The sequence below is a fragment of the Ascidiella aspersa genome, chromosome 9, assembly GCF_963924565.1.
Source record: "Ascidiella aspersa chromosome 9, kaAscAspe10.2, whole genome shotgun sequence".
NCBI lineage: Eukaryota > Metazoa > Chordata > Ascidiacea > Phlebobranchia > Ascidiidae > Ascidiella > Ascidiella aspersa.
In genome coordinates this window covers 26,053,789-26,078,970 of record NC_139455.1, presented here as the reverse complement: position 1 = coordinate 26,078,970, position 25,182 = coordinate 26,053,789, and the positions used below count along the sequence as shown (strand labels likewise).

Sequence of the window (25,182 nt, the reverse complement as noted above, 5' to 3'; positions counted from 1 at the left end):
GCCTGCGCTTCAAGGCACGATGGGTGTAGTACAGCCTGCTATGAGGTGTAATGTGACATAAAGCCCAAATCTCGATTGAGCCCCACATTAATGGCATCGAACTTTTTAATTATGTTTTGTTCGACTGTGAGCCTCGCTTGGGTGCCGTTACTTACTTTTTTGATCACCGAAACTCTAAGGTATTTTACACTGTGTGATTCGTTAGACGTCACCATTCTTATCGCCTTTTACTTGCGCCTGTGCTTTTACGTGCATTTTAATTGTTTTCATTTATACTTTGACCTGATGAAGCACGGTTGTGCGAAAGCTTGTCGAGAATCAAATACAATTTGTCTTTATACAGTGCCACCTGACTTCTCTATTTAGAATTAGGACAAATACGGCCATATACAAAGATTACTTAATAAGTAACACATTGTTGAAATACTCAAGATACACTTCTCTACAAATTTCGTCTATATATTTCGAGTATCACTCTTTGAAAAGAAGAGTCACAAAAAAATGTCAAAGAGCCGCATGTGACACAGTTTGCCCACGCCTGGCAATTGTTAAAAATATAATAACCACCCATTTAATTTCAGGCACAGAAAGCGTTGGTCCCAGTGCATGTACATGTACTACATCCTGGGTTACCTGCAAGCCACAAAGAAGGCTTACAAGATCGACGATGTGTTCCTGCTGGCTCTGGATGGAGATGTTGACTTCCAACCTAGCGCTGTGCTTCTTCTGCTCGATAGAATGAAGAGAAACCCTGATGTTGGTGCGGCTTGTGGAAGGATTCATCCAACAGGTAAGGATCCGAGGGTTTGCAGTTCGAACACCGCCACTGGTGAATATCGCCATAAAGGATGTCTGATAATATCGGATCGTAGACGATAACCGATACAAAGTGATAGTATCGATACTCGTCCGATACAAGGCCGATGTCGGTGTTAATCAACTTTTTTTGTTTTATTAAAACCGAAACGCTTCCTTGAAAATGTTGTATAGTAATTATGTCTTTAAATGTCTTGACATTGATTTGTGTGTTAATTTTTTTTTAAAAAAACTTGTTTTTTCTAACAGTTTTTTAAAGTAGGTTGTGTGTTATATCAACAAGGTTAAACAACGTTTTTTCAACTTTTTTCTTTGTGTTGAACAAAAACAACTTCAAACGATCCAATTTGGTATTTCTAATTCTATAACTTTTCTTTGGAAAATCTTAAAATGTCTTGGATTGTTTTTCATAAAAACATGGCAACCCTGTTGTTCTTAAACAAAGCATTGATTTTGAGCGTATACAATATACATACTGCCAAGGCAGACGGCAGAAAGAAGGAAACAAGGAGAGATCCATCTAATTAACGCTGTTTGTCTTGTCCAGGTTCGGGTCCAGTGGTTTGGTTCCAGAAGTTTGAATACGCGGTCGGTCATTGGCTCCAGAAGACCACAGAGCACGTGCTTGGTTGTGTGCTGTGCAGTCCTGGATGCTTCAGTCTGTTCAGAGGCTCGGCCATCATCGATGTCAACGTTATGAACAGATACACGACAAAAGCTACAGAAGCACTGCATTACGTACAATGGGATCAAGGTTAGTTGATGACTCGCACTTGTAAATAAGTCTTTCTATTAAGCACCAGACTGATATGTGTGATAATTAAAGTCAGGTCTTTGGAAAAACTAACAAGTTAAATCCCAGTCAGGTTATAATTAGAGCAAGTTAACCCCAAGTCAAATCACTGATATAAAAATGAAACGTTAAACTATTAAAATTGGTAAACTGGTTATGATAATAATTTGACTAAAATATAGAAAAAAAAATATATATCAATCTAATAGTTTTACTTGCAAAAAATAGGATAAATAGCCTAATTTTGCTATAAAATGTCAAATGAAAGCACTTAATTTTAATCCAAGTTATTTGACTCATTTTACCAAAAATACTTAAGTCAATTCAAGTCATTTAAAACAGTGACTTGATCACACTTAACTCGAGTCACTAACTTAAGTCATTATAACACTGGTGACCAAGCATAAAGACCTAAAATCTAAAATGACTTTATTTAAAAGTACTATTTTAACTAAAACACATGTCGTCAACCAGTTTTACGTTTGGATTTATTTCAATTGTGAAATTGTTCGTTCGGCAAAATTTAATTAAAGTACCAACGTTTCAACCACCTATTTGGGCAATCTGTTTTAGGGCAGCATTATTGCAACTTTGACAATAACAAGGTTAAAATAGCTTCTTGCGAATATATTATTTTTTTCGCAAACTAAATGTTATTTTTTATTGGCCTGCTCAACTGGTTTCATTTCAGCGCAATAAAACAGCGGGTTTATAAGCCAGCGATTTATTTGCATTGCTGTCTGACTTCTCTGTGTAAGTTCGCGCAAAATACCCGATCTTTGTTAGCCTCGTTCGACTGTGGATGTTATTTAAGGTTTATATGTGGACCGCAATATTTGCAGCGCAGTTGAAACGTGACTCAACTCAGCCGTTGTGTTAGTCAACCCTCTTTTATCACCGGTCAAACTTTGTTGTAAGTTGTTTTTCGCTGTTGAAAATTGACGAATCCTTTGGCTGAAACTCTTTGTTACCCTGTTGCATTTTACTCTTGGGTTCTTTTATGAGTTAATAATTTTAAAAGGACGTCATAATCACAAAATTACATTATTTGATAATATTCTTGGAATTATTCGAGACATCATCGTAAAATTCGTGATATGGTCGCATGCATACGTGTGAGGGTTTATTATTATTGGTAAATCATGCTTTTAATCTAGGACATTTTCATGGCATGGTTAACTAGTTTTATGAACCCATCTTCCTGATACAATTGTGTTTATGATGACTATAATGCACGTGACATGATACTCGTGACACGCATTCGTGAGGCTCAATGGCTGTGCACGTTATATGATACCGTATGCTCATGATATGATAACTCATGCACAATATATGATAACTCGTGCTCATGATATGATATTCGTGATACTTTAGGTGAGGACCGATGGCTGTGCACTCTGCTACTGAAGCAAGGTTGGAGGATTGAGTACAGCGCTGCTTCTGATTCATTCACTTTTGCTCCCGAGGAATTCAAGGAGTTCTACAACCAGAGGAGAAGGTAACGGGGATAACTATTCGCATGACGTATACTTACAGCTGTTCCTCCGAACTAATGATTCCTTTTTAAGCCGGCTCCAAATTAATGACTTTGCTGTAGCAGCGTAACACTTTGTTTTAAGAGAAAACATATTGCTTAACTTAGGAGCGCAGTGGAGCGCATATTGAAGGTTTCGCATAAATCTTTATTCGTTTTTAACATAAGATTTATTCGAAACAACCAAATACCTCCTACTTCTGTATTGGCTTGATATTTTTACTACGTCTAACTACAACCTCCAGTCATGGTCCAAAGACTTTTAACAGAGTTTAAGTATATTTTAAGTTAAGGGCCATTTGTAAGATAAAGCTAACTTGTTACGTCACAGATGGGGACCTTCGACAATGGCGAACATCTTTGATATTTTGATCGACTCAAGCCTCACAGTAAAGAACAACATGTACATTTCGTGGGGCTACATCGCATATCAGGCAGGTGTTATTAACTATTATAATGACAACAATACTTAAATAAGGTGCTTATATAATTGTTTACCTTAAAAGAGTTATAACGATTGTTTATTAGGCGATATTATAAACGGCCTTATAAATGTTTTGTGCACCACTAAAATATCAAATGAATTAAAAAACTCCCAATATGTACAAAATATAACGATTTTGTGAACCGTTGAATTGTTTGAGATATCTTGTATAAAATAAATAATGGATTACAAATATTTGTCTTAATCTCAACAAGATGCTCATTATTGATCTTGTGACAAAACTGGATTGACATTTAACCAATTTAATCATCTCTTTTTAACATTTAATCGGAAAAACTCACAATAATAAAAAAAATACGGTGTAATTACTCTAAAATACAAATTAGTACTAACAAACCTAGCTTGGAATCTGTCACTTTGTATGTCATTGAATTAAAAAATCCGATTAAAGTTTCCTCATTAGGTTACCCTTAACTACTTTCAACCTTTGCAGATCGGCTTGATGATATCTTCCCTGCTCGGTCCAGCCACAGTTATAATGGTGGTACAAGGAGCTTACTCGTATGTGTTTGGGTGGGATGCTGCTGTGGCTCTCATGGTATCACTCATCCCTGTCATCATTTTCATCATCCTATGCTACACAACATCAGCCGACACCCAGGTAAACAAAACATGAGGGTTATTTGTTGTCGGTGGGGGTGGAAGCAGAATATATTTCAGGTGAACAGTTGAACAGTTGAATTATTTTATAAGGCATAACCGGGTCCATAATGACACTGAAACATTTATACACCAGTGTGCACAACTTAACTGATTTTGATGAGTCCATTTCAAGGCTTTCGGTGAACTTGTGTGCAATGATCAATGTCACCATCTGAGGTATTGTAACAAACAAATGCCGTTTGAATGTTACAATAAAAATATTTCGTTCCCAACCAGCCAAACATTCAAAGGACTATACAAACATATTAAGGGTATATATGTTGAAAATGAATAAAGAGATATTCGAATAGTTCAAAATGATACGTACCATTGTATGGGCTTTGATATTATTACTACATATTAAGAATACATTTACAGAAAGTTGCATTAGTTACTTCTTGCACTGTTAACATTTACATTAATTTATATTATCTGTGCTGTTTGTTGAATTAGTAGTACATATTTGGGACATGTCTGGACCCAATTAGTCAACCCGATGTTTGAACTGCAAAGTAACGCATTCCATTGACATGTGTACATCGGACAAACACGTATGATGCCTCCTTGTGTGGTTAGTGGGAGAATGAGCGGTGTTAGCGATACATACACATCTCCAAAGAATTGTTAGGGTTTCAACGTTTTCTGTAACTTTTATTAACTTTAAGGTCTGTTTGATTTAGAGTTCATTAATGGTGTATCTTAAATCAAGTTCGGCTTGGCGAAAACTAAATTTATGGCTACCAGGTTAATATACTCAAGGTCATGCTTTGATGTGGCATCATAAGGCGTTCTTTCTTACATTTGATACATCTAAGGCTAATAGTTATGTCATAAATTGAAAGGTGTTTTAGGGCATGTTACATTCCAATATTGTGCTCTTTGTAGTTTGTATGTCTTTTTAAGTTTATTTTGCCAAATTAAGAAAGTAACTTTTGGGGAAATTTTGTCATTTGTCACTACTTCAAAATTCAGACAAGCAGGTTTCGTGTTGAAATAAATCAATGAAAAAACAAGTTTACGCCAAGATAATATGAATAAATTTTGATGATTGGTTTGGAAAACTTGCGCATGTAAATAATTTTAAAAAGTACCAAGAAATAATGTCAACGGAACATTTTTGCTTTAATCACATTAATCTTTAGTTTGAAACTAAAATACAAGTTAAAAGTAAGAAATAGACATTTTTTATCAGCAGCCTAAAGATTGTTTCAGAAAGGTCAAACCTTTAAAAAAAAGAACAGTGAAATTTGTGTGTGATTTAGGGCGTGGTCACATTCTTCATTAAAAGTAATCGCAATTATGTTATTCAGCCCAACAACAAACATTTATCATTTATAACAAGAAGCTTAAAGCAACTGACCATATAGCTCAACTGGGCGTTTCTTTGTTGACTCACAATAAACTGGTGACGCAGTTCGTCCGCGGAGATAAACTTTGTCCAGTTTGTTACTGACCTTTTGTGCAAAGGACAAAATGTTGCAACTGAGGTTTCGTTTGTTCTCCACAAATGTGAATGTGTTTGTTGTGACACAAATGTGCCCAAAGAATGCGCTACTTAATTTGTAAAGTCAACGCCCAATTGGTTTTCATTATTATCCTTCCCAATACAGAGGTTATAAACTGGAGCTTATGAACCCTTTGGGCGAGCTAGTGTAGGGCTGCCCATGAAGGCCTGTTTAAAATATTAGCGTATTATTTAAAAAGTGGTGAATTTTTAAAACAAAAGTTTAATTAAAATAAACCGTTTTAGCACTGAATATAGTTAGATTCTATTTTATTTTCTCATTGTTAGGACAGAAAACATCACGTTTCCTAATTTGTGACCTACGCAATAAAAAGTTCCAACTTTGATTTAGGCTTTGGTATCGTGTTAAAGTGAACCTCCCTATTCCTGGATTGTTAGGTAAAAAGTTGTATTCAGTTGCTTTCCAAATCCTTTATTCAGTCCCACTGCATTTATTTGTCCTTTACGGAACTATGGCACGCGATGGTAATTATTAATGATTTACAAGGGAGCAAGAAATGGCAACATATTGCGCCTCATAAAATAACATGCAAGTATAACGAGCAACTATTTAGTCGCCCACTTGCTTAATGCAGGGGATTTCAAATCCACTAACGAGGCGTCAGAATTACACTAAAATGTGAACTTTGATTTTATTATTTGTTTCTTTGTGGTGTCATTAAAGACGAACAGTCACTTTGTGACGTCACTATACAAATACAAACGCGTGTTCGGCGCATGACTGTGACTTAACAAAGGATTTATTTACCTGTTCATTGACTTTGTTTTTCAGGGAAAGCTTTGATTTAAAAAAACAAACTGGCTTATTCACAATTTAGAAAACGTTAAAGGTAAAAAAGATTTGCCATGGATTGCACACAACTTACAAACTTGCTTCTTTTTTAGTTTCGAGCGGTTAATAATTGGTTTTGTTGAAATGTAAACCACTGTTCATTAGCCCATGGGCGTTAGATTCCGTTGGGTAATCAACTGCAACAGTTATATGGTTGGATTTATTAAGATAGTTTTGAACACTATTTGTCCACAATTTAAAAAATTTGCGGAAGCATTAAAACGGCATGGATCATATTAACAAAATCCGAACTATTTTGCTTGTGTATTTCCTCTGTTATACTTACGCTTAGTATTCCGAGTTCAAACTCACGGTTGCATTTTGTTAACAATGTGTATTATGACGTCACAGGTGGCGGTGGCTGGCATCCTGACGATCTTGTACGCTCTGGTGATGTGTGCGGTCATCGTGGGTGTGATTGGAGGGCTAGCTACTGGTGGGTGGAGTTTAACCTTCAGCATGACCTTGCTTGCACGTGGTCAAGCCTAAAAATATATATTATCGTTTTATTGCGTCATAATGAATCGCAGTCGCCCTCTGGTGTGTAAAAATATTTGTACAGAAATTTTTATTTTGCTAAGATTTGATTTTAAATGTTTCCCTCATAATAAGAACTTGGTGGGTCTAATTAACCTTTTTAACAAATAGTAAGGTGTGACATGAGATCAATTAATGGTACAAGAACACTAGAATTGCTACATAAGATGCATTTAATAAAAATACGAAAGCTGAATAATACTTATTTCAAAGATAAAACTTCATATTATAGTAAAAAACAACCACAAAAAACGCCAAACTATTTCTTGGATGTTTTTTCCCCAAAAGTTGAGAACCACTTGCCTAAACCCTCTACTGGTTGAACCTGCTCAGTGGGTCGTAGTTTGGTGACTTCTGTCCCAAATATGTCAACTTTTGTACTTTTCAGCAATCCTTGACCCGAACTCGCTGTTCATGTTGATGTTGGTTGGTTTGTATGCCTTCACTGGCATCGTCCATCCACAAGAGATGATGTGTCTCGTACACGGGGTACTTTACTACCTTTGTGTCCCTTCAGCTTTCATCTTCCTTATGGTTTACAGGTCAGTAGGTCAGGGGTTAATAGGTTAATGGTAAAAGTTTTACAGGTGGGGTTAAAAATAATTCAAGTTGCTCTATATTTATTCTGCTGCTTTGAAAATATTAATCCTAGTTAGTAGTTACGTGTCTATAGTTAAGTAGGAGAATGTAAAATGCTTTTATTTGTTGGTAGTCAAACTTTGGCATTTAAGTGTAGTTTTGTACAATGGAGAAAACACTACCAGGATACATGGTAATACGGCTAAATTAAACCAAAAAAATATGGTTCACCTGCCACAATTCTAGAAAGTTGGGCCCAATTTTGGTTTAACAAGTAAGTAGGTCCAGGAGTATACGGATAAACTTGGCGTAAACGGATTTACAACAGCTAAACTTAATCGCCAAACAAGAATATTAAGTTTGGGAGATTAAATAATTTTTGTATTTTCTGTACCAAGGCGACTTGAACATTTAACTTGTAAGCTGTTTATAAACACGAAAAAATGCGATTTCAAACCCCAGCCCAACCTTTCATTTCACGTTCACTGAATATGACAAGTCCATTTGATAAGCAAGTCCCGTCCATTGGTGTTCGTGTCCCTCTCTTACACTCTATTTTCTTCACAGCTTGGTGAACATGAACAACGTTAGTTGGGGAACGAGAGAAGTGAAGAAGGCAGTTTCTGAAGATGACGCAGCTCAGAACGCCCTGCAGGTACGGATTAAGCCCGCCCTTCAACACCATCTAGCGGTTGAATAAAAACACCGGGGCTTGTTTAACTGAGTTCTGTAGAATAATGTTAGGGGTTTATGAAGGCCGAGTTAAAAGCTTAGAGTATTATTTAAAAACGGATTATTTTTTTGAAAGAATAAAAAAATATTATTTAAAAGAAAGAGTTTAAGAAATAAACAGCGCTTTAGCGCCTCCTCCCTAAATGTATTTAGACTCTATTTCAGTTTCATATTTTTTTTTGGGACCGAAATCAACACTTTTTTTAAACAACAGGTTCCTTAGGTTCACTTGTTTTATGACGTCATCTTTCAAAAATGTTTAACTGGCCCATGCAAACCAAAAGGCTGTATTTTGATAGACTGTTTGCGATATTAGACCGTTTGCTTCCCTGTAACACCTTAAAAAAAGCACTGACCGCAAACCATTACTGCTTTCATACCAACAATAGCAATTTCAACATGGGCGTTGACGTTTCTCCTCCATCTAACCACAACCTAAAATATAAAACATATCATGCTTTTTTATCAATTTGCACTTAATTTCTTTTGGCTTATTTATCTCATAGTTATTTAAAGAGAAATCAACATAAGGCTTATAAAATACAAATTTAAAAGTATCTTAAGAGTTATACCTGTCTATCCCCAAGAAATTATAACTCGCTGTGAAATAAAAAGTATTAGGAAACACTGAACTTACCATGTACCTTTATTATCACAGCAAGTTGCTGGCAAACCGACCGGTGATGGGAAGTCGATGCAGATTGGTCCACAAGCAGGGGGCGGGTCAATATACGATGCCCCACCCTCCAGTGACGGATACTACAGCTGTGGGTTGGGTAACCTGTGTCAGTGTGCCTTGTGCATAACTCCCAAGCCTGTATACGTACAAGTGCCAGTCAATGAACCCCGTATTACGCAACCAGCTCCTATGCAGAGACGAACAACTGTGCACGACCAACACTCAATGATCAAGAAGTACAGCATGGCAAAGAAGGAACAGATCACTGGTAACTGGGGCCGTAGTGTTGAACAATATTACTAACAAAAAATAGGTTACACTGCCTGAATTATGAAACTACTATTATGTTGTACACATGTATGTTGTTTCTTGTGTTCTAAAAGATATTTTTTCGCTATATATTTTAAAAATATGCTATCTAAAATTTACTTGCAAATTTTCAAATAGAGTTTCAAAAGTAAAAAGGGAAGAAAAAAATATCTTAAGGTAAAATCTTTTTGCTGAAGGTCAATTGTTTGTTTCCAAGGTTAAATACTTCTACTAAAGTAAAAAAAAAATATGATCTTATGTCTCAAGGTCCAATATGTGTCCTCAAGTTCAAATATCTGTTCTCAAGGTTAAATATTTGTTCTTAAGGTCAAATATTTTTGCAGGTTTGAACACGGACAGACTTGAGCGACGCTTGAGTAAACGGATGAGCGTAAAGCAGTTGAGAAAGTTGAGTTCAAAGATGGACGAAAACCTCACAACAGCAAGTCTAAGGAGAATGTCAACGTAAGCCTTTGTTCGTCACAATCAAACTAATTCAAATGATGCACTTTAATGTCAGGTCCATTTTTACTCATAGAAGATACGTTTGGTACGTTAACGTAGCTCATTATTCCTAAACTTCTAAACTAAGTAAATTCTTTTAAAACTGAGAAGCGCCCATATTGTGCTTTAGGATCGTTAAACAATTATCAAGGGTCAATTGTTTGCTGAGGTCACAAATAACATTATGCATGAAAATTATGCATAAAATATTCCAGAAATCTAAATAAAAACAACTTTACAAACTTTAGCATTCCAGCGAATTTACATTCGAACCAGACAAATCCAGTCAACCTGTTTCAGACGATATCTATGATAGAAAAGTTTTTGCGAGCCGCACCATGACGCAACACTCCAACAATTAGTTTATTGTGACGTAACGATATTTTCTATTGTGACGTAGGTACAAGCGTAAGATGTCACGCCCGAGTGGAGCTCAAACAATGAGTAAAGCTGATCAATTGGCGAAAGAATTGGAACAGGACCAAGAATTCGCTCACGTGAGTTGAACTAGGGTTGGCCGATATATTGTGTTTATTTCGATGCACGATATTTTGAAAAAAGTTTGCATGCCCGATCCAAAGCTAATTACTGTGTTAATAAAGTTAAATAAATAAAACTGTTTACTTAAAACAGGGGTTGTCACAAAATAGTTTACTTCACAAGTATTTAAATGTTTTTGAATTGATTTAAATATTGAAAGTTCTTTTTAATTGCCTTATGTTTTTTAAACCTTTCATATAGTCTTAATTTTTTTGTGTGTTCAAAAAGTGCAGCAGTAAATAAAATGTAAACTATTTGTACAAATGTTGACCATGCCATTTTTACGGTTTTGTTTTGAAATTAAAATCAAAACACGGCGAGCGACCAATTTCTAGATCTTCGTAAGCTTTTAAAATTAATTTTTTTAAGTGGTATATTTGTCACAAAATTGAGTGGCATCCTTGTATATTAAGTATCCAGCCTAACGTACTCAATATTTAGTCATCGCAAAACGACTATGACGACAACTTTGATGACGTGGACGACGAGATTGATGACGACAGACTTCAGGAGGAGGGTGAAGAAATGCTTTATTGGGTGATGGAAGGTCCTTTGGAGGATGGAGTTATCGAGTAAGTTGTCATTTTGCTGTTGTTCGCTTTCTTTTTGTTAGACTTTCTTTTTGTTTTTATTTTTTGTACTCCTCTTCTTTGTCTACGTTTTTTTCTTTTCTTCTTGTTCACTTTTCTGTTGTTAACTTTTATTTTTGTTTAATTTTCTTCTTGTTTATTTTTCTTATTGTTTACTTTTCTTCTTGTTTACTTTTCTGTTGTTAACTTTTATTTTTGTTTAATTTTCTTATTGTTTATTTTTCTTATTGTTTACTTTTCTTCTTGTTCAATTTTCTTCTTGTCCATTCTTTTTTTTTCAATTTTAGTTTTGTTTACCCATTTTCTTTTTTTATGTTGTCCACTATTGTTCAATTTTTTTATTGTTCGTTTTGTGTTTTTGACAAAGATCTAAACATAGGCTTGTCAGAGCTTGTTGTAGAACAAGAAATCAAAAAGTAATGCTTTAATTTCTTCACTTTAAAAACTTTTTCTGTTCTGCAGATATCTTGACGACGAAGAACGTGAATTCTGGAAATACTTGATCAAGAAATATCTTTACCCACTCATTGAAGACAAAGATGAGAAAGCAAGAATCAAAAGTAAGTTATTTAATCAAATTAACATATTTCGAAAAATAATTGTCCTGTATTATAAATCCAGCTTAAAGCTTTGCGATTAAGATTCAAGGAAGCAATTGCATTATTGTGTGCAATATAAACTTAGAGTCTCCAACAGAGATTGAAAAATATGCCAAGAAACCGAATCTGTTAGATGTAATGCTGTCAAATGTCTTAACTCTAGTTGTTATGTAGTTTTCAAGCAAACAAAGCGCAGTAAAATAACCTATTAGGAAGACAAATGCTATAAAATAATTCCAACAACATTTACTTGTATTTCCTGAAATAACCCCTTCTCTCATCCAGGCGACCTGATTGACCTGCGAAACAAGATGACCGGAGCGTATTTCTTGGCCAACGCTCTTTGGCTCGTTTTGAACTTTGCCCTTCAACTTGCAATCACAGACATCGCAATCAACTTCACTCTGGGAGGGACCCCAGTCACTGTAAGTTGAGGGTCGTGGGTTCGAATCCCGGGTCAGTACATTGAGGCTTTAAGCTTCGCTAAGTAGTAATTCTAAAATTGCTTCATCTCTGAGCCTGTGTAGCTTGTCGTGAGTTCAAATCTCACCACAGCTAGTTACACGAATATGATTCGTAGTAGGATACATATTTAGCGTGATACACAGCCTAGATTACATTTGTCGTGTTGTCATTATGCTGACAGTTAATTTTTTATTCTTAGTGATACTTTTTAATTCTCACATTGAATTTTGATGAGTGTGTGTTGAAGTACTTTCGCAAACTACCTACTTTCAATCCAATATTACATTTTTACTGACAAGACGACTTTTTATTTATTCCCTCCTCACAACTTGTTCCTCTTGTTCCAGGTGAATCCAGTCTCATTCGCCTTCTTAATCTTCTTCTTTATCATTCTCATCATTCAATTCGGATGCATGCTCGTACACAGGTAACACTGGGGGGCAGCACACTATGCTTGTGGACAGGTAACACTAGGGGGCAGCACACTATGCCCGTGGACAGGTAACCGCTCTCAACCTATTCCACCTGGCGCTTTATTTATTACGGATATTTATGGAATTTTTAAATTTGTCGAATTGCATCTCCAGAGTCATCAAGTTTATTTTAAAATATATGAAAATATAATAACTATTTGTGCCATTAAATTGCTTTATTAATCTTTAAACGTTTTTTTTTTAACTATTTAACCTGGTTGACCCATAAAAGTTTTTCAAATAATGGTCCCTAACAATTTACAAAACAATAAAAATTAAAAACAATCCCAGTAATAATTACCCAACGTTCGAACCACTACCTACTGTGCACAAGATTATAAATTTACTATTAAAGCAAAAGCCAACGGGAAGGATACTCTAGCTCAGTGGTTCTCAACCTTTTTTCTTTCGTGGTCCATTTGCGGTGCAAAAACATTCTGTGGCCCAATAAACTTTTATGAAGAAAAAACTTTAAAATAGGTGTAGAACAAAACACAGCAGAACATATTTCAAAACGGATTATTTAATCAATCGTGCATTAGTGGGAACCTTGAGGCTGAACAATAAATTTACATTCCTTTTTAATTCCTCCCCAAGCCATTATTCCTGTAAAATTAAATATAATGACACAAACTAAATCTAGCTTTTTTAAATTGGGCTGTGGCCCACCTCAAATGTTCTTATGGCCCAGCAGTGAGCCATGTCCCACTGGTTGAGAACCGCTGCTCTAGCTAATATATTTAGTTTGTCGATTAAATTAGTTTAAAATATGTCGCACCGAACTGTGGGAACTGCTGCACTAGAGTACCTGCTTAATGCTATACTTGCGATATAAGTCACTGCACAGCCCTGCGCCTATGCATAATCGTCTTCACATGTACATTTAAGTATAGAAATATCTTTAAGGGGTTTTCAAATGCAATATATGCGAAAATTTATTAAAAAAAAGTTACATTAGCCTGACCCAAACATTCTCACTTTAGGTGGTCCACCGCTCTGCACCTTCTCTCTGTGACGTCACTTAAGTGGGAAGACCAACGTGACGGATACGAGAACATCAAACAAGGACAGGTTTGTGACGTATACAATCGAATGTCGAATAACTAATACATCGTGAAGCAGCGAATTCCAGAATAAATAAACATAAGTAACTCAAAACTCATGGTGCAAATTAACGTTAAGTTAAAAAATAGTTTAGTGAAAATCGTTTTTTTAGTGAAAATAAAAACAAAACAAAACAACCTGCGGTAGAAATAAACATCAATTGAAAAATCACAAAAGAATTATTAAAGCAAAACTTGGGGCCCGAGTTCGAATCCCGGACCTTCCAATATTCGACAGCAAACTAACCTTTGACCTATGACGTCAGATCGACAAAGCCAACCGGAAGAACGAGAAGCGAAAGGTGTTGGCCAAGGTTGCCAAGAGCAACGGAAACGTATACAACCCAGAAGACCCTATTGATGACGTCATGGACGGGCCGGAGGACAACTTCACGATCGGGAGGCGTGACAGGTGGGCGTGGCAACGTTTGGTGGGCGTGACAAGTGGGCGGGGAAGTTGTATGTGGGTTTGCTATTTAATAATTGAAAAAGCTTTAGAGGAGTTTAAATTTCAGTAAAATATACAACTCAGTTCGTTCCTGAGTTTTGCTTTTTTTAAACTGAGTTTTTTTATTTGATCTATAACCGAGTAAACAAGTTTAAAAAAAATAAGTTAAATCCATTTTAATCTTGATTCTTTAAAAGTTGAGAATTTTTTTACTATTTACACTGAAACGTGTATTTTCGATTAAATCTTTGTAAAACTGTTTATTTTATTTTCATTTCTAATTTTTTGACAAGTTTTCGGCAAATGTTTTTCCACTGGACGCTCAAAGTTGACGAAAAGGCTTTAAGTTCAAACCTTTACTCAATTCGATTGTAGAGTGACGTAACAATCGATTTTGTAGTGACAATGGGCGCGACAATCCGACTTATGATGACCCTGATCGCGATTTCGACGAAGACTCGGATTACAATCCGTACGAGGAAGTGAAGTTCGGGACTCTCACCAAATCCTTCCACGATCACAAGTAAACTATCGGCCGTGGATGTCCGATAATATCGGATCGCAGCCGATACCAAGTGGTGGTTGTATCGGTACTCGTCCGATACTAGGGTGGTATCGGTGCAGATCCGATATTTAATTAATTTGTGCATTTTTTTTTTACTTTGTAAAGTAATTTTTTGAAAATTATTACATTTGGAATCGCAGATAACAATAAACTTTGGAGCATAATGGTTGGAGGTTGTAGTAAGACGTAATAAGAATATCAAAGCTCATACAGAAGTAGGTTGCATTTTGGACGTTTCGAATAACTCTTTATTCATTTTCAACAGTGAGAATGCACTTATGTTTAGTATCAGTGCCTTATTATTAAGTTAAAAATAAAAAAAGAATTATTCGAAACGTTCAAAATGCTACCTACTTCTGTATGGGTTTTGATATTCTTATTAAATCGAAATCCTAACAAAAGTAAACAACGACCTAGAATTGGCCCTCGGGCCGTGGCCTGGTTGAACCCTGAATTCTAGCATTAAGTCAAAATCGCAATCAAACTAGGAACATCCCAAATATCAACTTAAAAACACAACTGTTCGAGCTTTGTAGTTACATCTAAGAAATATTTTTTAACATAATCAGATTTAGATTACAAAGGGTAACTATTTTTTTAGCGAAAAACAATTTTCTGCGCATTGTTCTCGCGGCCTACATTCTCAGCTCTAAAACTTGAATTTTTAGGAAATTCGACAACATCCAAGATCCCAGTCGTAAGCAGAGTTCCGCCATAAATATGCACATGTTCGACGAACCACCAAAAACCAGCGAAAGTCATTCCAAGAAACACGCAAGATTTGCGCCCTCTAACGACCAAGGCGATGAGGGGAATACCCAGTTTTAAAAAGAGTTTCTACGAAATGAAAAAAAACTAATTCCAAGTATAATCATTTTTTGTTAAATAAATCGAGTTGTTTGGAAACAGTTTGTAGTTTATTGCTTCGTTTGACTGTTATTTTGTGCTTCCATACTTTTAATTTCGCACTTTCTTTATATTACAATTATTTTATAATTCTAACTATTCTTAAATTTATCTTGACCTTTTATTATCACTTTGTCCGAATGCAATTTTAATCAAATTAATGCTTTTACATTTATTTTTGTTGCCTTTTTAAAATGTGCTTCTCGATATATACCGTTTTATGTTTTAATTCTTTTATTTGTATGCTTTCGCTCTTGTGAATATGCTTGTTAATAAATGTCTTCAATATATCAACATTTGTTAAAATGTTTAGCGAAAAATCGTTAAAAAATGTAGACTTATGGGTGAAAAACAATCCTTAAATTTAAAATATTTTGTCCCCGATTGAAATCAAAGCGATGAAATAATAATGAGCACATGCGGGGAATCCCCAAATACATTCGGTTCCTCTTTTTAAAAATCCAAATTACGTCAGAATCCCCGGGATTAGAGAATATAACAAACTAACAAAACAATTTAAGCCTAGCTTCGTCATGCTTGGGCGGGTTTAATAATACGTTCAAAAGCTAGTGAGGTTTCGTCGAAACTTGCAAAACTGAATAGTTCCTGAAAATTTTGCAAAACTCTAGTTTTGTCCGTCGTTTGTTTACACTTTTAAAGTTTAGAATCGATAAAATTACGCCATTATAAGTTGTTATCCGTTGGTGTGAAATATTCGGAAACTTTTGCCTAATTTTTGTTTGGACTAAATCCTAAACAAACAGATTACCAGCAAGCCAAAAATTGTTAGAGCCAATTTTAATTTCATTGTTCACCATTTTATCTTGCTCTAACTTCGTTTAACTAATTGAAGCTCATAGTTGAGTTTGGAATTTAATTATTTTGTCCAGGTTGATGAATAAAAGTAACCTATCATTAACAACCAAAATTGGAGCAGTTGGGATTTTTGTTACTGTGGACATTTTTTAAAACTAAACTAATTTTTTTACAAATTAATATTTACACTTTTGTAATCAATGTTATTTTTAGGGTTCACAAACTGTCTTTTCGAACATTAAACTTATTTTTTTCTTTTAAGTTTAATTTCGACAATTTGTATCGTTACTGTAAAACAAGTTGTAGGATTTTAGACCAGCACCTAATTATGTTGCAATCTCAAAAAAATGTTAATTTAAAATAGTTGTCTCATTTTTATTTTTACTTTATCTGCCCCCAACAAATATTATAACTCAAGGATTATTTATACATGTATTGTTAATCTGCATTTAATATGCAGATACTTTATATTACACAAGTCAAACATGTTTGGTTCTATTTTCAGAACATTTTTGTTAACTATTTTCATTTTATTTTTTCAATACTTCTCAAGCTTTTAAAACAATTAATGGAAAACAATCAGGTTGGTTTAATCGTAGTAGCCAAAATACACAATTAGCTCTATATATTATATCCATAATATTATATATATAATATTTAATAAAATATTAAATAAATTTGATTAGCTACATAAAAATAGTTATTTCTTGCACATATATATTAAAGAATTTTGTTGCATGAATTCAATGTCATCTTGATAAATACCGTCCAATACATACTGGTATTATTATCGTTAATTTACATTCCTTCTTAGTTTTGCCAGCATACCTTTGGCACACATTTTTAATAAAACATGACGGCAAGACAAAAAGTTTGTAATTTAAGCTTTAATATTCAATTTTTTTCTTTTTTAGATTTTGCGAGAATATCTGTCTGACGTCCTTGAGTGTGTGGTTGGTGAGAATGGGGAGCTCGGTTGCGGTTCGTTTGGTTGTGTCCGACTCGCTTTTCACCACACGGTGGGGCCGGTCGCTGTCAAGTGTTTTGCTGTTTCCGGCGGCAAAAGAGAAAAAAATATGATAGAAAAAAAGTGGGTTCATAGAAACAATATTCAAAGAAAATATTTATAGTTAGACATTTAACATATTTTTCATTTAGATGTTTTATGTTTCCATCTACCCTGACATTAATAAAATTACCAGTTGTTCCAAAGTGGCATCAGATAAACAAATATTTGTAAAAAACACCTTTCTTATATAACTTTGCTTTAAAATTTTTTTTTTTTGATTTTGAGTTATTTTATTTTCGTTTATAACAAAGAAAAATTAAGAAGGAAAATAATTTAAAAAAAGTTGGTAAACCATAAATAATATGCAGCGATCATTGAAGTAGTGAAGTTTTATATTTCAAACATTTTTCTATTAGCTTAGTGGTTGTGTATACTAACCTTGAGTATTAGACTAACAATGAAGCACAAATTTTTCAACGTTATTGTTTTACGATTTAAAGTGTTTGTTTCATTTAATGTTAGTTGCATATTTGTTATTATTTTTTTAGAATTTGCAACGAGATGAAATCGATCCTCTGCTCCAACCAAGGCAACATTGTTCGAGTTTACGGTTGGTCGAAGTGGCCTCGATCAATGGGCCTTGTCATGGAATATTTGGCCGGTGGAAACTTAAAACATCTACTCCTCGACCCAACCCCGATACCACCTGGTAACTCTACTTTTGTGTAAAACTTAAAAATGCATTGTAATAATCCACCATCTTGTTATTTTGTGGCTGTGTACCAATTAGTTTAAAATACCAGTTGTTTAAATTTGTTCATGTTTTTCCAAATCTCAACCCCTTAAATTTAAGGTGTTGTTATTGAGCAATCTTAATCAAAGCATAATGATTTTTCTGCATGACAATTTTATAAACTTTAGAAAATTGTAATCCTAGAACCTTTGAATCGAAAAAACAAATCTCAAACATGTTATTTGGCATTAAACACAAATGTACTCAAAAATCCTCTATATTTTAAAACACAAGATGCCTACGGGGAGACTTAGCGAATTCAGTCAACCTAATTTGGGTCGTAGTGCAAACAATGCAAGACTAGAAAAACAACTAGCCTGTGGTGAGGTTCTTGGAGTTATATTGGCTGCCGTTATCGTTGGCCAGTACGGCTCAAGAAGAACTAGATCACAGAATATACATTGTGTATATTAACGTTTTTGTTGCTATGTTTTAAAACTACCGTAAACTTTTTTTAAAAACTACTGTAAACTTTTGTTTGTCAAGAGCTTCAGTTGAGGATCGTACATGAGATATTCTCGGGAGTTGCGTTTATCCATGATCTTGACCTTCACAAAAACACGGTCCACGGAGATTTGAAGCCGGAGAACATTCTCCTGACCTCTGACCTACATTGCAAGATCGCTGATTTCGGGAGCGCTAACATCGCTTCCCTAACAACCACCTCAACAGGAAACAGGGTTTGTTAGCATTTTACCTTGAATTGAATCATTTCAAAACCAGCTAAAGGTCAATGTGACTAAAATACATCCAAACCTAACTTATTCATCTTATATAAGTGAGGTTGAATATACTTTAGTCACATTAACTGAAAATGATACAAGTACGAAACATCCTTTTTTTTAAGATAATGATAATTTACTTTTCTTTTTGGCTTTAAGATTTATTATCACTAAAAAGTTTTTTTTTCATAACAGTAAAGTTTAAAAAATAAGGTTCTAATAAATACATGATGGCTATTTCTTTTTTCACATGTTGTATTTTTTTCATGTTGTATCATGTCACTCATGTTGCATTAAAATTGTGTCTTTTTTATTTTCATTTTTTGGATGTTTATAGTTTAGTTAATCTCTGTCAGCATCAAAAAAAACTGTTGCTATCAAGGCCTACTCTATGTATATTTCTGTTTTTTTGTAATATATATATGAACAATAATGCACTGAAAGCCATTGTAGACTCACCGAATCTGTTGATTAATTATTCAAGCAAAGCAGGCTAGAAAAACAACTAGCCTTGAGTGAGATTTAAACTCACGACCTGGGTCATACTGGGACCGTTGCTCTACCAACTGAGCTACCCAGGCTCAGATATGTGCGTGTATCTTTCATATAAGTAATAAGTTTTGAAACGTCCTTGTTTGAATTAAGGTCCCTCAGATGACCTTGATATATTCTGCACCTGAGAGACTTCTTGACAAATTTGCGAAACTCACCAAGGAAATGGACATCTACAGTTGTGGAATGATTATCCATATGGTCGTTACACAGGAATCACCTTTAACGGTTTGTACATCACATAAATAAGATGTAGGAATTTCAATGCTTGACATTACATTAAGATACTGATCCCCCTTATTTTGAACATATAGTACCTCAATCTGATCTGAAACCAAACGACAGCATAATTATTCTCAAAAATGCAAGTTAGATGAAATTAAGAGGATCTATTTGTTTCAGAATGATTTGCCTTGGCAGTAAAACTTTACCCCTTAGTTATTAACTGAATGTTTCTTTTTCCTAAAAAAATACTTTTTAAGTAAGAAATGGTTGCATTGGAATGCAAATCCTGGCATGAAATTGTTATATTAGTGTCGCATAGACCACCTTAGTATTGGGTCATTGGCCCACTTGGCATCGGGTATCAGACTTGATCCGATACTATCGGACATCCTTAATAATAGTTTATTGACTGCTTGTGTTGCCAAACAGAATTCTATATATTAAAAATCGGATACTACCATATTTTATCAGTGTTAATCAAAGGTGATTTTTGTGTTAATCAAAACTCAATGTGATAAATATTCTTAGATGTCTGAATCTCAGTTTCTACAAGCCATCAAGGAGGGTCAACGACCTGAGGTCACTGACCTTAAGTACCCCCGTACTGAGGTCACTGACCTCTTGATTTCCACAATGAAGAAATGCTGGGAAGAAAAACCTTCCAAACGTCCGAAGGCATCGGATGTGCGAAGCGAGTTGCAGGAGGCTTACGCAAAGTTGAACCTCACTTATGTACAAAAGCTTGTCGCTGTCGTCCTTGAAAGTTACGACGTAAAGACCCCGGCAAAGTCGGAATGTGAATGCAAACCTCTCACGGGTTACGTGACGCAAACTTCCTGCTTCGATTCAGGTTGGTCGATGTTTTTATTATTTTAGTGCAGTGTTACCCAACTTGGGGTCCGAAACCTAAAGGGTTGTCTAAGTGTCGATATTTACTATATATTTATTAAAAGATAAATTAAAAAATAAATAAAAATTTGGCAGTAGAAGAATCAAAGTTTACCGCCAGTTTATAAACCAGTCGTGTATACCACCATTTCTGCTTGTTTTTTTCAATCGATGAATTATAGCTTTAGTCAAATAGTGTTGTTTTTAAAAACAAAATCAAAATGTGTTGAATGGAGCCTTAAATCTTTAGCAAGTAGCAACTGGAATATGCATATACACAATTTGTATTCTGTTACTGTGATCAAGTCCTTCTGGAGTCATACTGGCGAATAATAATTGAACCGATGTATCATACAAAACATGTCTTAAGAAAGGCTTACCCAAATCAGTCAGCCTAATCAGGATTGTAGTGCAAGCAAGACCAGGCGAGAAAAGCAACTAACTTGCAGTAAGGTTCAACTTTAGCTAGTAGTTTTCTCTTTTGGCTTAAAATAAGTATTTTGGCAGTATTTGGCAAACATTTAAAACAATCCATCTTTAAATGTTAACATATTATCAATTTTAAGGATTCTGGTTTATGTCAAATATAAAAAAATTTACAAGAGTTTTTGAAAAAACTGAAAAGGTTGTCACAAAAACAAAATGTTTGGCAACCAATATACTGTTGTAAGTGAGTTTAATAGTACAGTAGAAGCATTTGTGAATACAAATTTTGGCTGTTGCATTATATTTAATGGCTAGACTAAAAAACTTTTCTTTGTAACTAATCAGAAAATCTTATCAAAAATTCACAATTCCACTTAACTTAAATGTCAGATTTTTCAAAACAGTGCCAATGAATTCTTTTAAAACTGTGTTCTTAAAATTGTTTGTAATTTTTGCACTATTGAAAAAATCAAATCATGAAAAATGCCAGAGTAGCCAGACCTTGCTATATTTATCTTTTCTAATATAACATTTCATTCGTTTTTAGTTATTCCAATTCCTAAAACTGAATCAGCTCAAGAAGCAACTAAACAACAAACTTCAACGATGTTTGTCGATGGTGAGTAGATATTTTGTGCAACTGAAGTAAAAGATTGACTGAACTTTTCTAATGACTCCCTAATTGAATAAATTTTAATTTAGTAGAAACATCAAAGAAAATATAGAAGTAGGTGACATTTTGAATGTTTTGAATATATTTTTCTATATTGTCTACCTCTGTTGAAAATAAACAAAAAAGTATTTAAAACGTTCAACATGATACATAACTTCTGTATGGGCTTTGATATTCATTCTACCTCTAGCCACTATGCTTCAAATTTTTTATTTGGTTGTTTATTTTTTGTAATTTTCAAATGACTTACACCTGGAGTATTTAGTTTAAAGATTCTAACTTCATTTAAACTCCATTGCTAAAACATTTTTTTCGTAATAATAATAACCTTAAAACATTTACCTTTTAATTTGATCTCTATTTTGCTTGTTTAGGTATGTTGGTTCCATAATTTGGTAGCTGATTGTATGGCCATACTTTTTGTGACATGGCTGGTTATGTAATATAGTCTATTTTTTTACTTTTTTTGTATTTATGTACAGAACCGCCAAGGCGACCTGATGTTGAGGCTGAACCATTCGTAGAAGAAGATGACATTTACGCAGATCACCCGGAACCAGAAAACAAGCCTGAAGAGAAAGGACCGACTTACAAACAAACGAGCAACAACTACGGCAACGTTCAAAGTAATAACTCACTTCTAAGTTAAAATTTTTTAAATTGTGTTTAATAAAGTATTTAAATAAAAAACAAATTATGTTTTTCAAAACTCTTTAAATAGTCTTTGTGGGTGGGTTGAGTTTTATTATATTTATTTTTTAATAATAATACTTAACCCATCCAAACCTAAACGTTAACCGACACCCTTACCCAAATAGTGTGCGTTGTGGTAGGATGCTAGACCAGTTCCAAAATTTCTAATCTGTCATTAAGACAAACATTGCAATAAAAATTGTCACATATATATCAACTCTAACCACAAAATAAAATATTGATATTGAATTTTTTTACAAGCAATGTAGTTATGTTCTGTTTATCCTTTATCGTCACCGCACTTTAACCTTTTTTTCTGATTTTATTCTAGTTATTGCTACATAATATGTAAATTATATATAGTAGATATTGATTTAATTTGCTAAAAGATTAGCATTCTAAAAATCAGGTGGCAGTCTTAACGACAAAGTATACTTCTTATCAGCCTTTACTTATGTGTACTTTAATTGCTTTTAGTTGTACTTTGACCGGATGAATTATGTTTGTGCAAAGCTTGTCAACATTACAATTTGTCGTTAAACAATGCCACCTAATTTGCAAATTCAGAATTAGACAAATACGGCTATCAACAAAGATTCTAATCTAAACCTATCGAATTTAACTATTTAGTTTTGATACCTGCAAAACTTTAAAGGTTTGTTATTTCTTTCCAGCTATTAACATCAGTGGAGGACTTTTCCATAAAGCTGAAATTGGCACCAGGAAAGAATATCATGGATGCGAGTTTAACGAGGTAATTAGGGCTTTTTCTGCTTTTTATGACTTGGCCATACCAGTAAACTTACCAATAATATTTTGAGCTTAAAAATAATGTTTTATTAAGAAAATTTCTTCTTTCATTCAACAAGGATTAAACCCGTGCCCCTTGGAACATGAAAATTCAATACACCTGTTGCTTAACTACTGATCTATCAAGCTGATACTATTAAATTGGGAAAATGTTTGCTTGTATTACTTTGGGAGAATATTTTTTTAGAATTGGGAGAACATTTTCTTGTATTTCTTTCAGTGGAAATAAAAAAAGAATTTATTTGTTCAATGTTTAACAATAAAACTCATATTTTATGGTGCTGAATTTTGTAATTTGGTTTTAACTTAAAAGTTTAATTTTGATTTTGTGTTTTTAGCAGGGCAGCAGTAGCAGTGAAAGTTTCTAACAACTCCTAACATCGACAACAATCTCATCACTGCGTAATTCAACTTGCAAGTTTGTAAAACTTTTTTGCACTTGGTTAGTAGCTTTAATCCACCACTGTAGCGCAACATTAGGCTGCTTTCGCTATTTCATTTTGGAGTTGGATTCAAATTTTATTGTTACTTGCTTGCTATGTGGCGCACCAAGCGGATATATGCAGCATGAAATCCAGGTTTAGCAAATTGTAAGCTCTCCAATCCTTAACACGCGTGGTTACTCGGCGGTCGTATTTGGACGCCATTTTTGTCGCAAATATTGACTGAAAAAAACTTTCTAAGTTAAAAAGTAAAAAAAAAAAAAAAGTTAATTTTTTTAATTTAACCTTACTTTATATTAGATATTAAATGCCTTTTTTACTCCAAGTATGTTTTTTTTCTTATCATTGACAAGTTCCAATTCTTTTCCGTCATACTGCTTTTTAATTATAATGCATTGCTGATCAAATGTGACGTAATAATTGTCTGACGTCATTATTGTTTAAACTCGATTTTTTTTCTTTTTTTTTAAATACTACAATAATTTTGTAAATTGAATAAAGAATGATTCTTCTTATCAAGGTTTTTGCGAGTTGTTCCACTATACAATTATGTCGTGCATATAAAGGTATACTATAAGTAGGTAAACTATTTTTTTTAATTGTTAAAACCTTTTTAGATTTTATAATGCAGCGTTTTGCTTCAATTATTTTATTCAAACTTTCTTCTTTTGTTATCGTTACAGCATTTTATTGTTTTCTGCGTATTGTACATACTCAATTTAAATCAGGAATGTCTGTTGTTTTAACAGTTTGTAATTTATATAAAGCCAAAAAGTTGGGCAACAACGAAGTTTAATAAAATCGGACTTTCCTGATTATATTACTTTTAATTTTTCTTTTGGTTGCTAGATCTATTTTACAAGTGAACTCTAAGCATGAAGAATTTGAGTGTTTTTCTCTGTAATATACTGAAATAGAAATCGAAAGCATGTAAATTAGTGGTTCTCAACAGGGGGTGCACGGACCCCTAGGGTGGGGGGGCGCAAAACATTTACAGGGGTTCCGCAAAAAATTCTGAATATAACTTTATTAAATTAATTAACACTGGGATATGTGCTTATCACATTCTGGGTAAGTAATAAAACACACTGTAACTTGTTGTAAATCGTATAGAATATGACGTAACACTTCCATCGTAATGTAAAAAATGGATTGTTAAATGGAAGGCAGCATTGCAACAGTTCACATGTACTGGATTTTGGTTTATGCTATCGTTCGCAAAGATGACGTGTGTCGAACATTATGGAAAACACAATCACGCATTTAGACTCGATTCGGAAATGCAGCAGCAGAAATCACATTAAAATAAACGTGTCATAAAGTAATTTGATGTTTCTGTTACTTTACTCAACATAAGGTTTACTACTACACAGATATACTGAATTATTAAAAAGAACTAAACGCACATATTACACCAGAAATGTAAGGTGTCCGCGACTATTGAAAAGCATTAAAA

The 25,182-nt window shown here is 34.1% G+C and overlaps 2 protein-coding genes across 3 annotated transcripts in view; both read left to right on the top strand.

Annotated features, from left to right (window-relative positions):
• Positions 1 to 15,598, top strand: part of LOC146134678 (uncharacterized) — a 32,566-nt gene extending 16,968 nt beyond the window's left edge. The window contains exons 14-32 of the mRNA XM_083397878.1: positions 582 to 790; positions 1,364 to 1,570; positions 2,984 to 3,107; positions 3,475 to 3,577; positions 4,082 to 4,249; positions 6,999 to 7,083; positions 7,573 to 7,726; positions 8,331 to 8,418; positions 9,154 to 9,442; positions 9,828 to 9,948; positions 10,388 to 10,484; positions 10,969 to 11,099; positions 11,580 to 11,677; positions 12,002 to 12,141; positions 12,529 to 12,608; positions 13,638 to 13,725; positions 14,024 to 14,169; positions 14,606 to 14,728; positions 15,439 to 15,598. Of these exons, the coding sequence (XP_083254004.1) occupies positions 582 to 790; positions 1,364 to 1,570; positions 2,984 to 3,107; positions 3,475 to 3,577; positions 4,082 to 4,249; positions 6,999 to 7,083; positions 7,573 to 7,726; positions 8,331 to 8,418; positions 9,154 to 9,442; positions 9,828 to 9,948; positions 10,388 to 10,484; positions 10,969 to 11,099; positions 11,580 to 11,677; positions 12,002 to 12,141; positions 12,529 to 12,608; positions 13,638 to 13,725; positions 14,024 to 14,169; positions 14,606 to 14,728; positions 15,439 to 15,598 (2,611 nt within the window). The remainder of the gene's footprint in view (positions 1 to 581; positions 791 to 1,363; positions 1,571 to 2,983; positions 3,108 to 3,474; positions 3,578 to 4,081; positions 4,250 to 6,998; positions 7,084 to 7,572; positions 7,727 to 8,330; positions 8,419 to 9,153; positions 9,443 to 9,827; positions 9,949 to 10,387; positions 10,485 to 10,968; positions 11,100 to 11,579; positions 11,678 to 12,001; positions 12,142 to 12,528; positions 12,609 to 13,637; positions 13,726 to 14,023; positions 14,170 to 14,605; positions 14,729 to 15,438) is intronic.
• A 1,403-nt stretch (positions 15,599 to 17,001) lies between these two features.
• On the top strand, positions 17,002 to 23,971 carry LOC146134677 (receptor-interacting serine/threonine-protein kinase 1-like). 2 transcript variants are annotated; one of them, XM_083397988.1, is made up of 10 exons: positions 17,002 to 17,075; positions 17,407 to 17,582; positions 18,050 to 18,210; positions 18,781 to 18,974; positions 19,662 to 19,796; positions 20,322 to 20,643; positions 21,655 to 21,726; positions 22,263 to 22,406; positions 23,148 to 23,227; positions 23,625 to 23,971. In XM_083397988.1, exons 1-10 carry the CDS (start codon positions 17,061 to 17,063, stop codon positions 23,649 to 23,651), a joined length of 1,326 nt encoding a protein of 441 aa, XP_083254114.1. In that variant the 5' UTR covers positions 17,002 to 17,060; the 3' UTR covers positions 23,652 to 23,971. The 2 variants fall into 2 exon arrangements, with proteins under 2 accessions (XP_083254114.1, XP_083254113.1); XM_083397987.1 differs by having other exon boundaries at positions 23,622 to 23,971.
• The last annotated feature ends 1,211 nt before the right edge of the window (positions 23,972 to 25,182 follow it).

Excerpts from the sequence above, each read along its gene's own strand:
- LOC146134677 (XM_083397987.1), top strand. Across the intron at positions 18,211-18,780 it reads CCCAACCCCGATACCACCTG|AGCTTCAGTTGAGGATCGTA; the intron begins GTAACTCTACTT and ends TTGTTTGTCAAG. Across the intron at positions 23,228-23,621 it reads ATGGATGCGAGTTTAACGAG|CAGGGCAGCAGTAGCAGTGA; the intron begins GTAATTAGGGCT and ends TTGTGTTTTTAG.